A 14342-nucleotide genomic window follows, 5' to 3' on the forward strand; every position below is an offset into this window, starting at 1 on the left:
GGCCAAAAATAACTATCTGAAAGCCACACCCCTGCTAATCCACGCCTCCAGTCTTCTGATCTGATGCTCTGAGTCATACCTCAATAACCCAGCATAAATAACCCAGCATCAACAACCCAACCTTGCTCTTTTTAAAGAAAGTAACCCAGATAATGTGGAATGGTGGACAACTGGACATGTAAACAAATGTTGCCCAAAGTAAAATATATCATGTCCATGTTGACACAATGCTAGTAGTTATTGCCACTATCTCATTGGATGGCGACGTCATTGGATAGGGTTGAATCCCCAGGCATCAAGGTATCCAGTGTTGGTCTATTAATCATTCAGGTGGTTGGCTTCCTTCCTGTGGCTCTGAAGGGCACTATGAAGGGCTCTCCTCTCCTCTTGCATACCATCATGTCCTTAACTATATCCCTGCTTGGCACCGGACAATACAGTGTTGTCCTGTCGCTGTAACATTACCCTTTAGTAAAAGTGATAAATAGAACTGACATAGTGTCCCAAATGGCATTATTCCCTAATGCCTCGGTCAAAAGTAGTGCACTATGTAGGGAATAGAGTGCCTTTTGGGAGGCAGCGATACAGATCTTAATTTGACCACCCTATTGCATTGTTAAACAGTGTATTTGATGTTTAAAAAGGCTTCTGAAGTATAATATCCATTAGAAATGTCAGACTTGATTTTCCCTTACGGAGAATGTATCAACCCCTGCAAAAATGGCATTAATTATAATCCACATAATAATTCACATTTCCAGTTGCTGCATGATTATTTGTAGGAGGTAGCAAACTGGCTCAAATTAAGATTGTACATCTGTATGGTAGAGTACCACACATCTCCTTGACTGTGAAATATGGACATTTCCACATGTGGTAAGTCAAATTACCTGCACTAAAGAATGCCAAACACCATGGTTCTAAATCTTATTCTCAGACTATTTCTTGGTCCCTCACAAATATTGTACATACATACATCCTTGTTCTTAGAAAGTACCCAATAGATAATATATATATTTATAATATTTGAGAGGAGGCTGGTGGGAGGAGCTATAGGAGGACTAGCATAAATACATTTACTAGAGTGATGTACAGGAGCAATTAAGGTCAAGTGCCTTGCTCAAGGGCACATTGACAGAATTTTCACCTCTGGGATTCGTGCCAGCAACATTTCAGTTAATGGACCAACACTCTAACCACTAGGCTACCTGCCATCTTAAATGGAATTGCGTCAAACAGATTTAACATAAGGAAACCACATGTTTGACTCCATTCCATTAATTCCATTCCAGCTATTACAGTGAGCCCATCCTCCTATATCTCCTCCTACCAAACTCCTCTGATTTGATTACAGTGTACTACTTGCTGTAAACCTGGTAGCATTCATGCTTAGTAGGGCATCTTTGTGTAGGGCATCTTTGCTTTCCTGGTTTGCTATACGATAAATGTACGTGCCTCTTGCTAATCTACACTACATAATGGATAGTACAACATTAGATATCACACTGTTTCGTGGAAAAAACAACTGAGTGGCCTGATTTTTAGGCTATGCTGTGTCTGTTATTCAGCCCTCTGTAATCACTGGGATATACTTTGCTCACATTATATATGAACAGAGAATGGATTCATTATACCAGGCAAAACAACATGTACTCACTACTTTTGGAAGTAATGGCTCAGTGTCATGCAGGAGACTTAGTCTGCATCCCAAATGGCACCCTATTCCCTACATAGTGCATTACTTTTGATTAGAGCCTATGGGGTTCTGTTCAAAAGAAGTGCCCTGTTAGGGAATAGGGTGCCATTTGAAACGGCCCACTGTTACCTGGCCAGTGCAATGCAAGAGACTCCTTTAAGCCCAGTTTAAGAGCTCTGTGTTCCTCCCAGTTCCTTTACGACTGGTGTAAGACATAACCTTGAAGGAACTTGACAGCCTGTTAAGTTTTCTGCTCCAATACACTGAACAGCAAATCCTGTGTTGCTTACCTAGCTCCAGAGGTGTAAGAAACCTCACATAATACGTAACCTATTTATTGAATTTATGACACATTAGCCTCGTGAAATTCGGTCTCTCAAGCCAGTGGAAATAAGCTTCTAACAACCAGTGGTACACATTCATAGTATTTTTTAGGATGGAAAATAATTGTATTTGCTAAAATGTTCTTCCTGTGTTTGCCAAGTATGCATTAGCTCCTTCAGATTTCATAAGTTTGTACGAAGTACTGTAGAGGGAATGATGTGGCTGGAGACAAGGCTGTGAATTCCAGGTTGTTATTGTAAAATAAAATGTGTTCTCAGTAACAACAGAGGGTAATATGCAAGTATGCATAAAGCCCGTCATTTGTTCTCTCATCTGTTCGATAGGATTACATCATCATGTTGAAGTCTATCATTACGTTTTTTCATGTCCAGGAGCAGATAGAAGAGTCATTGGGTGATTTATAATGCCTTTAGGCTGCTATGAAGCATAACCAACCTACTTCATTCCACCCTCAGTGTGTCCCCCAAATGGCACCCTATTCCCCAAAAGTGCACTACTTTAGGGCTCTGGTCAAGGGACAAAGACTGTTTTCATCAGGTTACATAGCTGCAGCACTGCAGTCTGTTTAATAAGAGTAACCTCTGCAGGCTGTACTTGTTATCTATCTATCTATCTATCATCTGTCTGTCTATGTTTCATGGGAAGGCAGTTCCGGACAAAGTGTTTGTTCTCTCTGGTCATTTCCCCTTGGATGGCATTACATTTATACACAACACTTATATATACCCTGGTCTGACCCTGTAAAAACAAGGTAGTTGCAACAATGTTAACGTTTTTGCTGTATGATCTATTTCATTCAGGGTCAAGCAGGGTCAAAATGAATAGAGAATTGGTCACATGGATGATGCTGGGGAGGCGAAGCAGGTACGGGAGGTCAAACATTTAATATAGAACGGACATGGAACGAGACAGGAACAGTGTCAGCATACAAGAAAACAAAGACAAAAAACTATCAATACAGCAGCGGGGAACAGAGCAGGGAACTGACAAATATAGGGGAGGAAATAAACAGATGAGTGAGTCCAGGTAAGTCCAATATTGCTGATGCGCGTGACGAGGGAAGGCAGGTGTGCGTAATAGATGGAAGGAGTGCGTGATGCAGGGCACCCTGGCTCTCAAGTGCCAGGGAGGGAAGAGCGGGAGCAGACGTGACAGAATTAGAGAATGTTCACTCAGCAAGCAGTAATAGAAACCTGCTGTCTTTTTGGGCAATAAAACCCAGATTAATTACCTTTGGGTCTTTACAAGCTTCCTCCCATCTTAGCGTTATCAGACTAGATGGTATGCAGAACGTCCTCTTCCTTTACTATCAGAGATAGTAACCCTAAGGTCAGACAAAGGTTGTGTCCCAAATGGCACCCTATTCCCTATTTAGTGCGCTACTTTTGACCAGAGCCCTATGCAGCGGGCCCTGGTCAAAAGTAGTACATTATATAGGGAATAGGGTTCCATTTTGGATGCTGACCCAGTTACCTCACAGGTCAGAGTGATCATTAGCTCAGCATCAGCCCCACTCAGAACATACCCAGGAGGATATAGAGACAATAGACTTGAGGGATCCTTCCCACACTAGATGGTAAATGGTTTCCACATCTCTGAGAAATCCTGACTTGTTCCAGGATAGACATGACTAACTCGTGTACTTACTGCTCACTATTTATTTGAAGCATGACTTACATGAGGCTTACAGCACAAACATCTTAGCAACTCTTGCCCCACAAATAAATACATTCTTATTCAACAGGATGATCAAATTAAGATATGTATGACTGCATCCCTATTCCCTATATAGTGCACTACTTTTGACTGAGGCCTTGGTCAAAAGTTGTGACCTACAAAGGGAATATGAGTTGCTGGCTTTGTCTTGAAGAATGAATGGATGGCTCTAAAAGACAATAGTGTTTTATGACACAATTTATTCAGTTCCAAGGCCAGTCAGTCAGGCACAAGTACAGTTTTTCCTTTCACACACTAGCCTACTATCTAGTAAAACCTCCAAAAAAGGCCAAATGTCCAGGCCAACGGTAGCCTAAATAGTTCCCTTTTGGCACCCTTTTCCCTATTTAGTGTACTACTTTTAGGGAATAGGGTGTCATTTGGGATGCACATAAAGACAGAAATCTTGAATCTGAGTCCATTGGTCTTTTGCTTATGTAGTTAATTGCTTTAGGTGCCACTAAAGCAGCAGTTTTCAGAGTGCTAGCCCGGTGAGAGAGAGGGCGGGCTGAATCCGGATTTCTTATTAGATTAATGGCTAACCTCCCTAACCACCTGACCTCCCCTCTCTCCCCCGCTACATTCAGAGAGCAAGTCAAGTTTTTATTGGAAAGTGTACACTGGTACCTCAGTTCCTCACACTGCGCGGTCTGTCTCTCGGTGTGTTTCCTGACCAGGGGTATCAAAGGCATGTGAGCTCGTGTCAACCAACTTCTCCTCTCCCTTTAGCCTCAATCCCCAGCTTGACATGTCAGATGTCACCTAACGTTCAAGATGGGTGCTAGTCAGAACAGAGGCCATTTAACCCCTGATGGTTAGGGTACTTTGTTATTTCTGATGCTGTCAACGTTGTGTATGAAATCTCTATCTGTATGGGGCGGCAGGTAGCCTAGTGTTGGGCCAGTAACCAAAAGGTTGCTAGATTGAGTCCCTGAGCTGACAATGTAAAAATTTGTTGTTCTGCCCCTGAACAAGGTTCTTAACCCACTGTTCCTAGGCCGCCCTTGTAAATAAGAATGTGTTCTTAACTGACTTGCCTAGTTAAATCAAGGGGAAAAAAGGAGCCTCTGGGGAATATGTATGACCGAAACATATTGTAGTAATGGGTGAAAGACACGTAAAGAAGATAACCTCTTAAGTTAGCCACAGCACTGGTACTGCATTCATTCTAGACCAAACATGCTGTGATGTTTCGCTTTTGCTCTCCCTCTTCGTCTTCCTCTCGCTCTCTCTCTCCCTCATCTCTCTTCTTCTCTCTCCCTTGATGCAAACTTATCTTCCATATACTGCACTCACACACACAGCATGGAAATCACAGCAGTGCTGTTACAATATCTTTGTTTTGGATTTTGGATGTTATATGAGGACAGTGTTACGTGATCTTTCTTTCCTGTCCTTTGAAGTAAAGCCATAGAGTCTACACCTCCTTTAGTGCTGGGTTGGCTGACACTTGCTGTCTATCCGTCTCCCAGTTTGCATAATAGGGGTGCTGCTGACAGCCAGGACGTTCTTAATACCAACAGTCCAACCATCAACACTGCTTATGTAACTGTGGAGGGAGTTGGCACAGGGCCTTAATAGTTCCTGCAGCTCTTCCTTCCTTCCTTCCTTCCATCCATCCATCCATCCAGACCCCAAATCAACATACACACACCTCCCTCTCCTCTCTCCTCTCAGTGGCTATGAATACGGATTCTCAGAGACACTGTATTTAATGATGAGATGGTCTTGTCTCCGCAATAACAAAGGGAGTCATTGTCGCAAAGCGGAAAGGCAGGCGGTCTGCTTATTCATTCCAATAATCCCATAGAAATGCATCGAATAACGCTCTATTCCCACATGGACAGATTGTGACGGGAGTGGACCCTCTAGCTTCGCCTCTTCTCTGATATTCTCTAGCCAGACAAAGAGAGAGGAGACATTTAGTGACCCCAATTCATATTTTACATTTGGGAGATGTGTAGACTTACTCTATTCAGGAAAGGAAATAAACCAGATCAAATCAAACTTTGTCAGCTGTGCCGAATACAACGTGTACACCTTAGCATGAAATGCTTACTTACAAGCCCTTAAACCAACATTGCAGTTCAAGAAAACTGTAAGAAAATATTTACCAAATAAACTAAAGTTTAAAAAATCACTCGATTAGATCAATGTTACAATTTAATGCATTGACATAGGCCATATAAATATGGCACAACATGATGTATTTGGTTGTGATGCATATCTTAAGGTGCAACATCTATGAGGTGTTTGTCTGTGTTATGTCATTGAGTTCATACAGCAGTGAACAGCAGGGGAAAAACAAGATAAGACCTTGTATGATATCCACCCAAGTGGCATTCTCTGTCAGTGCTGTCATCTCTCTCTAGGAAATAGCAGAGGCCCAACTATACTATAGTGTTCCAGACCAGCCAAGGTTTCTCACTACTAAGACAACATAGCACAGCTTACTGTTGGTTTCTCTTTACGTTCAGACCAAGTTAAGTGGCTAGTCTGTCACTTGTATCGTATCAGTGTTAAATCCAACCATGTTAAAGATGTGCTATTTACTGAATCTGGAAAGCATGTGATGACCCATCATGTTTAAGTGGATTTGACAACATAAATGGTCTTACTTTCACACAAGGCACATCAACTCATCGTACATAATTATCTGTAGTTTGTATATACGTGTTTATGCTTAAAATGTATCATTACATCACTGTGAAATTAGTCCATCACACAACAAACCTATCCCGTGATAGCATAAAATGATAGCAGAAAGTCAGCACAATTGATGTTTTCACTTTTACTTACTCATATTCTGGTATTCCTTATTATTCCTAACATTTGTTTCTATGTGAGTAGTAATAGCATGAATACATTTAATTTATAACACATTTGTTGAAAAAAAAAAATCCCAAATTCAATAGGTGTTCATTGGATACAGCTTTTGAATGAGTCAACATAATCAGTCCGTAATCAGACACATGTTACAGGACGACTTTGGAAGCAAGCAGCACATTTTGTCAGGCTCTTGCAGGCTTTAGTTTAGGAAGACCTGAATAAGTCATTGGCTCTTCCAGGAAAGCGTCTGAAGTTGCCTAAATGTATTCTCTGTATTATGTATTTTAATGTGTTGTGTTTGCCATGTGGTAATAGTGAATGGGGTTTAAGGAGCTGCCAAGGCTTCCAAGTGGACAGTCTGTTAGCCATGAGGATAAATGCACATACACACTACAAGGGCTGTTCTGTAGAGGGATCTTCAAGATAAACAGGCCAGTCAGGTTGTCAATCAACAGGAGATACACATGGTCCTCTGCTCTGGGGTTCGGATTAAACACACTTGTCCTAACATAGAGACACACATGTATGCACACACAAATGGAGGTGCATGTACACAGACTTCTGCAGCTGCAACTCAATGACAGTCTGTACCATGCAGTGGGTCTCATCGGTATAAAAACAAAGGCAGGGGAAACACCCAATCAGATCAGTGGGATCATTATTTAATGCTGTCATAGTTTACTCAGAATTGACCATCAAGGACACTGAAGCTGTCTCCCATCAATTACTGTAATCCTAACATACGAGTCCTAGAATGTATCACCTGTAGTCGCCTCATACTCCTGTCACACCAATTCTCCACATAAATACATACAAAATCATTGGTCAAAAGTCCTAAGTGGTCTGTGTTGAAAACAGAGGCACCATGTTGGAATCAATCTTCCAATTGAATTAATGTTTGGCAATTGATGGACGTCGGTTGGTGTGGGAATGGGAACAGCTTTTTTGGGGCTCCCCTTGCATGCCTCCCTCTCTGAGATAGTGTGCTCCCAGTGGTGATAGGGTGTGCATCCCAAATGGCACCCTATTCCTTATATAGTGCACTACTTTTGACCAGGGCCTTGTGCCGTGGTCAAAAGTAGTGCATTATAAAAGGGAATACGGTGCGATTTGGGAGGCAGACAGGGCCTGGTAACATGAGTGGCAGCCCCCTTCTCTAAAGGGGAGGAAGGAGTCGTGGTCAGTCAATTGTAAACATAAACATACCCTCAGTTTTTCCCAGAACAGCCTCAATGCAGGATTCATGGTTGTAGAAGTCTAGAGGTCTCTCTGGTGTTTTCCAAACAGCTATCCACCCACTGCAGCCTCCCGGCAGCACTACACTAGAGACTCAATCAAACCATTCATACACTTTTAAAATGAAGTGCTTTGTAACACTAAAACTAGTGGCAACTGAGCTGCCACCACCTTAAAGGAGACAAAACCTTAACTTTGCTGGAGTATTGAAATACGTGGTTGTCAGGGTATTAGAACAGATTTAAGATGTACTGAAACATTCATCCTGAGGTGTTCTGAAATATGATGTGGTGTAACACCACATAAGACCTGGAAAAGGTTGAAAACGCTATGGTGTTTAGAGTCCCATATAGTGCAGAATTAGGTCCCTCTTTTGGTATTGTTTCCTCTCCCCAAAGCTCCCAAAACTAGGATTGTGTTTTGAATCCTGTCTAGTGTAGAATTAGTTCCATTTTTCTGCAGTTTCCAAATACTGTAAATGGGAGTCCCTCCCCTTAATATATATTCCCTGCTCTTATATCATGTACTGGTGAACTCCTCATTGGTAATTCCAAAAGGTCAAAGTTTATGCTCTAACAAAGCACACAAAAGTTGGTCCAGGATAATAATTAATGCGTAAAAAAAAGTATTTGAGACATGATTGTCTGTACAGCACTTTGAGATATCAGCTGATGTACGAAGGGCTATATAAATACATTTAATTTGATTTGATTTGATTGGAGAATCAAAAGTTGTATCTTTTATTAGCTAATTATCAAATGACAAAACATGAACAGGTCTTCCAGATGTTTATGTTGATAAAGTAAGACAGTTCATAGATCTGTAAGGTTTTTCTCATGTTATTCCTCAAATTCAACTGATATGCCATTATATTTCACATACATAAAAACAATATTTCAGGCAATGACTGCTAATGTTAGCAGTAGCACACATACAAAACTTGTGCAAAACGTCAGCAATCAAATCAAATAGCATTTGTCACATGCGCTGAATACAACAGTGAAATGATTAATGCGATCCACCGTTCGTCCTTTATGCTAATGTTTCTGACCTGAGTCTTTATATTCAGATGATGTTGAATGGTACGGAAGGTTGTTCAGATGAATTGAATCACAATAGAGTTGAGCTAGATGATGATTGACAGTTCAGTTGGCATTAGTATTCATTGGCTTTAGTTAGGATCAGCCAGCCAGTGGATAGAATAAGTGATTAAGCAATGCAAATCTAGCAACATGATGACAATATTAATGTCAAAAGTGGAATGCAATAACATGTGTTGTGGTAGGCCAAAGCTAGAGCAGGCTAAAATGGCAGTGGCTACGTAGTGTAGCATGTAGGGTATACATCAGAGCAGATACAACTCGTAAATCTAGTAGGCAAACAAGCAAGCAGTATTAACATACTTTACATAAAACACAAGTGCACGAAAGGTGCAAACAATGACGTGTCAATTAACTTCATGAGGCATCAAGAAAGCTGATCAATGGATCAAAAGGACTGTTTTACTTGGACTATTAGCATTAGCAGCCAAAATGCTACACAAAATAAATGTTCTTATTGAGTGGATTCATTTTTGGTTTCCTTCTTCAATGTGATAACATTGTATACTCACGTATTCATTGACACATACTTTCTTGGATTTTTGTTGACTAGTTCATCTGATAAACATTTGTCTTCTGATGTGTTAAGATCCTCACATGGTGTATGGTTGAATGGGTAAAATTCCAAATCATTTTGGCATTTTTCTGTCCCAACAGTCAGGGGTTCAATTCCTGCTTTTGCCTGTCCAACTTTAACATCATTAACATCATTATTTATTATTATTTATCATCATTATTTATAATCAATCAATATTTATGCTATAAACAATTTGCAATTTAAAACCATTTGATTATATGAGAGACACAGTCTTCTAAAACATGACTTTTGTGTTTTGTTGCTGCCTTTTACATGCACTGAAACATCAACAAGTGTTTTCAGACGCTTCTCTTAAAAACACAATGATTCAGAATGAAGAGCCACTTTGGGTGTTTCAGAGTACTTACATTCTGTTTTGAAATCTATTCAGTGTATCATAACACTTTACATTCAAACGCCCTCCAGAAACACCACATCTCAGCTTAGTTGAACTACTTTTCATGCTTTCAGAGTTTTTAGTCTTTCTATTTTAACAGTGCACTACACTCTGCACAAAAATGGCTTTATTCACCCACCTACCCACTATGATTACACTGTGTTCGGTTCAATTTCTAACAGCTTTTGGAAACCTCTTAAAATGTGTAGAAGTCACAGTTCAAGTTTCTATGGAAAAATATCATTATGTAACACTGGAATCTGGTTCAGCAAGATGAATGACCAACGGAGGTAAACATGTCAGTGGTTCTGTTTTTCTCTTCCTCCAGCTCTAGGACACACACATTTACATATTTTTCAACACAGCTTGATAAGCTTATAAATTCTTTATTGAGTCTTGATAATAAACTATAGTCACAAAGCCAGGCCTGATGGATGGAGTGTGTTGTGTGTGTTCCCTGCAGTATGCTCTGCCACTAGAATATATCTATTTTGTGTTCCGTGCAGACACGTAAGCTGACCAAGGTGGAGCGGCAGAGGTTCAGCGAGGAGGTGGAGATGCTGAAGGGTCTGCAGCACCCAAACATTGTCCGCTTCTACGACTCCTGGAAGGACAACTCCAAGGGCCTCAAGTGCATCCTTTTGGTCACTGAGCTCATGACCTCCGGCACCCTCAAAACGTGAGCTTGCCCTTTCCGCCCGACCTGGCCTCAATACTCGTTGTAGTAGTAGTAGACTGTTGTGCCTGTTTTGCCCTGTTTCCTCTACAATTTTTTCCTCACAAATTCCTAGCGTTTTAATATTTTCTATCTTTTATCATGATCATAGAATCTTCATAGAAAACAAGGATTGATCAAAATAGTTTTCCATGTAGACTTAAAGATGGGTTCCTGATAGTCCTCTCTGGTCTGGCCTGTACTGTAGGTAAGGAAGGAGAACAGTTAGTATATGAGCCTCTTTAGGTGATGCATCCTAATATCCTGTCTTTACCTGCAGGTACCTGAAGAGGTTTAAGGAGATGAAGCTGAAGCTACTGCAGCGCTGGAGCCGTCAGATCCTGAAGGGGCTCCACTTCCTCCACACCCGCACCCCTCCCATCATCCACAGGGACCTCAAGTGTGACAACATCTTCATCACCGGCCCCACCGGCTCCGTCAAGATTGGAGATCTGGGCCTGGCCACACTCAAAAGAGCCTCCTTCGCTAAAAGTGTCATTGGTGAGCACAGAGAGCCTAGAATTTTATTTAGTTCTATATGTAATTCTATGTTGGGGAGTGTTTAAGGTCAGGTGTTGTCGCTATGGGGTTCACCCAACTGGGGTCATCAAGTTTTAGGGATTCATTTAAAGTTTTAGTTGTTTCTAGATTATGACCATTGACGTTGAGTGCCCTTTCTAGATGCTCATTATTAGATCACTCTGCCACAGATTCCTACCCTATGATGCATGTCCAGTGTAATCAAATGTCTGTCCCCTACAGAAGATTTGTTTGTGTAAATCTGTTTGTCGGTGTGTGTGTATGTTTTCTTGTGATTGGTATTGTCTCTCTCCTTTCCTCCAGGTACCCCAGAGTTCATGGCTCCAGAGATGTATGAGGAGAAGTATGATGAGGCTGTGGATGTCTATGCCTTTGGGATGTGTATCCTGGAGATGGCCACATCAGAGTATCCCTACTCCGAGTGCCAGAACGCAGCACAGATCTACCGTAAAGTCACCAGCGTAAGTGGGAATATATGCAATTAGGCAGACCCATTTGTCCTAAGCGACTTACAGTAAGAAGTGCATTTTCGTATGGGTGGCCCCTGCAGGTTCAAAACTCAACACCCTGGTGGTGCAAATGCAAAACGCCATGCTCTACCAACTGAGCCACACAGGACCATAGTCCCACACAGAGTCTCCTCTCTCCTTGCAGTGTTCTTCAATAGCGTAATTGTGCACACGTTTGCTTTCCTTCCCTTGCACAATGGAAGTGACAAAACAACCTTCTGGATGTTCTGCAGATGTAGGATCTTAATTTGGCCTCTATTGTCACATCAAAATAATCCCTTTGAGTGTTTAGTCTATAATGTTGCTTGATCGGTGGTTAGGCTATTACCTGGTCAAAATGAGGTTACATGAAAAGTGGAATACTTTAGTATAAGTGTGTGTTAGTGTAGGTTTTCAGTTAATTTATGTAAATCACAAAGCTCATCTGCAGCAACAAAATAGTGATCAAATTAAGATCCTACATCTGTAGAATTCTGGATGAAGTTTTGATGTTAGACTCCACTCCTCAGAAACAAAGTGGCCCCACGTGAAATTATAAAAGCACCATTTTTTAAATGTTTTTGTTAAATATCCAATGCAGTCATTTTTATCTCAATATCAAATCATTTTGGGTAACAATTAAGTACTTTGCTATGATTTATTTCAATTAAAATGGTCAAAAAACCCAAAAAGAGCTTCTTAGGAAAGAGCAATATTTCAAGCAAGAATTTTGCTAGGACTGTCCAGGAGTGGTCTAAGCACACACAGTCTGCCAAATATTTCCAGCTGGCAGGCAAACACTGGAATACATTTCTGAGTGACAGAGTGAGGGTCTTGCATAGGCGCTTTGTTGCGTTTTTTGTTGGACTGTAGAAAAATACCCGGAACATAAAATAGCGTTATTATATGGTTCCCATGCTTTTAAAATAACGGTTCTGTTCCGGAACAGTATAGATCACTTTCGTTCCCAGTTCTGATTCCGTTCCATGACAAATGTTGTTATTTTCCAGTTTTCGGTTCTGTTCCCTGAACTGGCGCAAACTCTGTGGCTACATCTAAAATGACACCCTATTCCTTATATGGGTCTGGTCAAAGGTAGTGCACTGTATAGGGAATAGGGTGCCATTTGGGCGCATACTACTCTCAAAACTTATTAAAGCAATCCAGAAGTAAGTAACTCGATGAAAGGCCAAGCTTCTCCCTGACCGAGGTGTTTACTACTCAGAGAGGGAGTCAGTAATGACAGGAACCTCTACATTGAGAGCTGTGTTCTTCGGCTTTGGGCTGGAGCATACAAGGTGGTGACGCCACAGTGGGTTTGGGCAGGCGATGGTAGAATGATGTTTTGAAAATGACGTCTGCATTCTACACAAACAGCGCCTTTCTCTCTCTGTCTGTCTGTCTGTCTGTCTGTCTGTCTGTCTGTCTGTCTGTCTGTCTGTCTGTCTGTCTGTCTGTCTGTCTGTCTGTCTCTCTCTCTCTCTCCCTCCCTCTCTCTCTCTCTCTCTCTCTCTCTCTCTCTCTCTCTCTCTCTCTCTCTCTCTCTCTCTCTCTCTTTCTTGAGACAGACAGCAGAGCAAACAGAGCCTTGTAGAGGTTGTAGAGTGGGTCTGAGAGAGTGTGTATGGGTCATAAGTGCAGGTTACTGTAGTCGTCTCTGATCGGTCGCTACTCACCATCCATAAAGTAAATGTTCCATAAACAACTAAAAGGCCCTACTCAGGGGAGTCTGGGGCCTTTACCTGTCAGATTAACTCTGCTAGCCTGAACACGTTTTAAATATTATGTCACGTTTTAACACAATAAAATGTTAGATTCAGAAGCAGAGGCATTATGACCACTGTGGAAGTAAGCAGTGCATTCGAACAGAGTCAGATCAAAAGAGAATACTAAATTGGTTTGCTTGCTTGTTTACTGTCGGTTCCTTTGTTAAATTGATAAGCCATAGAGATATTAGAATTATAGTGGAGGCCAAATGAAGGGCAGTGTACTTTGTGGTCCATTCTTGTAATCAAGTGTTTGTAAGAGTTGAAGCGATTTAGAGAAAAGGGTCCTTTACAGCTCGATCCTCTGTCTCAGAATAAATAGGCTAACAAGGAAATTGCAGGCCTGTGTCTGCCCCTTCGCAAATCGCAAACATAACAAGTCAACATTGTTGCACAATTACAACATTGTATACCAGCTAACCAACCAACAACCTTTATTTACCCAACGGTTTTATTTTAATGTTGGAATAAACATGGGGTAACATTAGGACAACTGTGATGTTAACCTTGGCTGTTTAAAACACGAGGGGATTTGCTCCATTCTCTTATCAGCGTTGTCTGAGGGAGATTGAAACAGTTGCAGACCCATAATGGACTGCTCACTGCGCTGCACTGATGAGAGACAGAGGTCTGCATTCTTTTTGTAAGGACAACACTAACACAGAAAAACAGACTCTCTGGTCTGTCCCATTTCCTTGCCCCTCGTCTCTCTCTCTCTCTCTCTCTCTCTCTCTCTCTCTCTCTCTCTCTCTCTCTCTCTCTCTCTCTCTCTCTCTCTCTCTCTCTCTCTCTTTCTCTCTCTCTCACTCTCTCTCTCTCTCTCTCTCTCTCTCTCTCTCTCTCTCTCTCTCTCTCTCTCTCTCTCTCTCTCTCTCTCTCTCTCTCTCTCTCTCTCTCTCTCTCTCTCTCTCTCTCTCTCTCTCTCTCTCTCTCTCTC

The 14342-nt window shown here is 41.5% G+C and overlaps 1 protein-coding gene across 4 annotated transcripts in view; it reads left to right on the top strand.

The window, feature by feature from the left end:
- Positions 1 to 14342, top strand: part of wnk4a (WNK lysine deficient protein kinase 4a) — a 68081-nt gene that overhangs the window by 27980 nt on the left and 25759 nt on the right. For all 4 annotated transcript variants that reach the window (XM_035801220.2, XM_035801217.2, XM_035801218.2 and 1 more), the window contains exons 3-5: positions 10403 to 10575; positions 10892 to 11112; positions 11455 to 11612. In XM_035801220.2, the coding sequence (XP_035657113.2) occupies positions 10403 to 10575; positions 10892 to 11112; positions 11455 to 11612 (552 nt within the window). The remainder of the gene's footprint in view (positions 1 to 10402; positions 10576 to 10891; positions 11113 to 11454; positions 11613 to 14342) is intronic.

The sequence above is a fragment of the Oncorhynchus keta genome, chromosome 24 (genome assembly GCF_023373465.1).
Source record: "Oncorhynchus keta strain PuntledgeMale-10-30-2019 chromosome 24, Oket_V2, whole genome shotgun sequence".
Taxonomy (NCBI): Eukaryota; Metazoa; Chordata; class Actinopteri; order Salmoniformes; family Salmonidae; genus Oncorhynchus; species Oncorhynchus keta.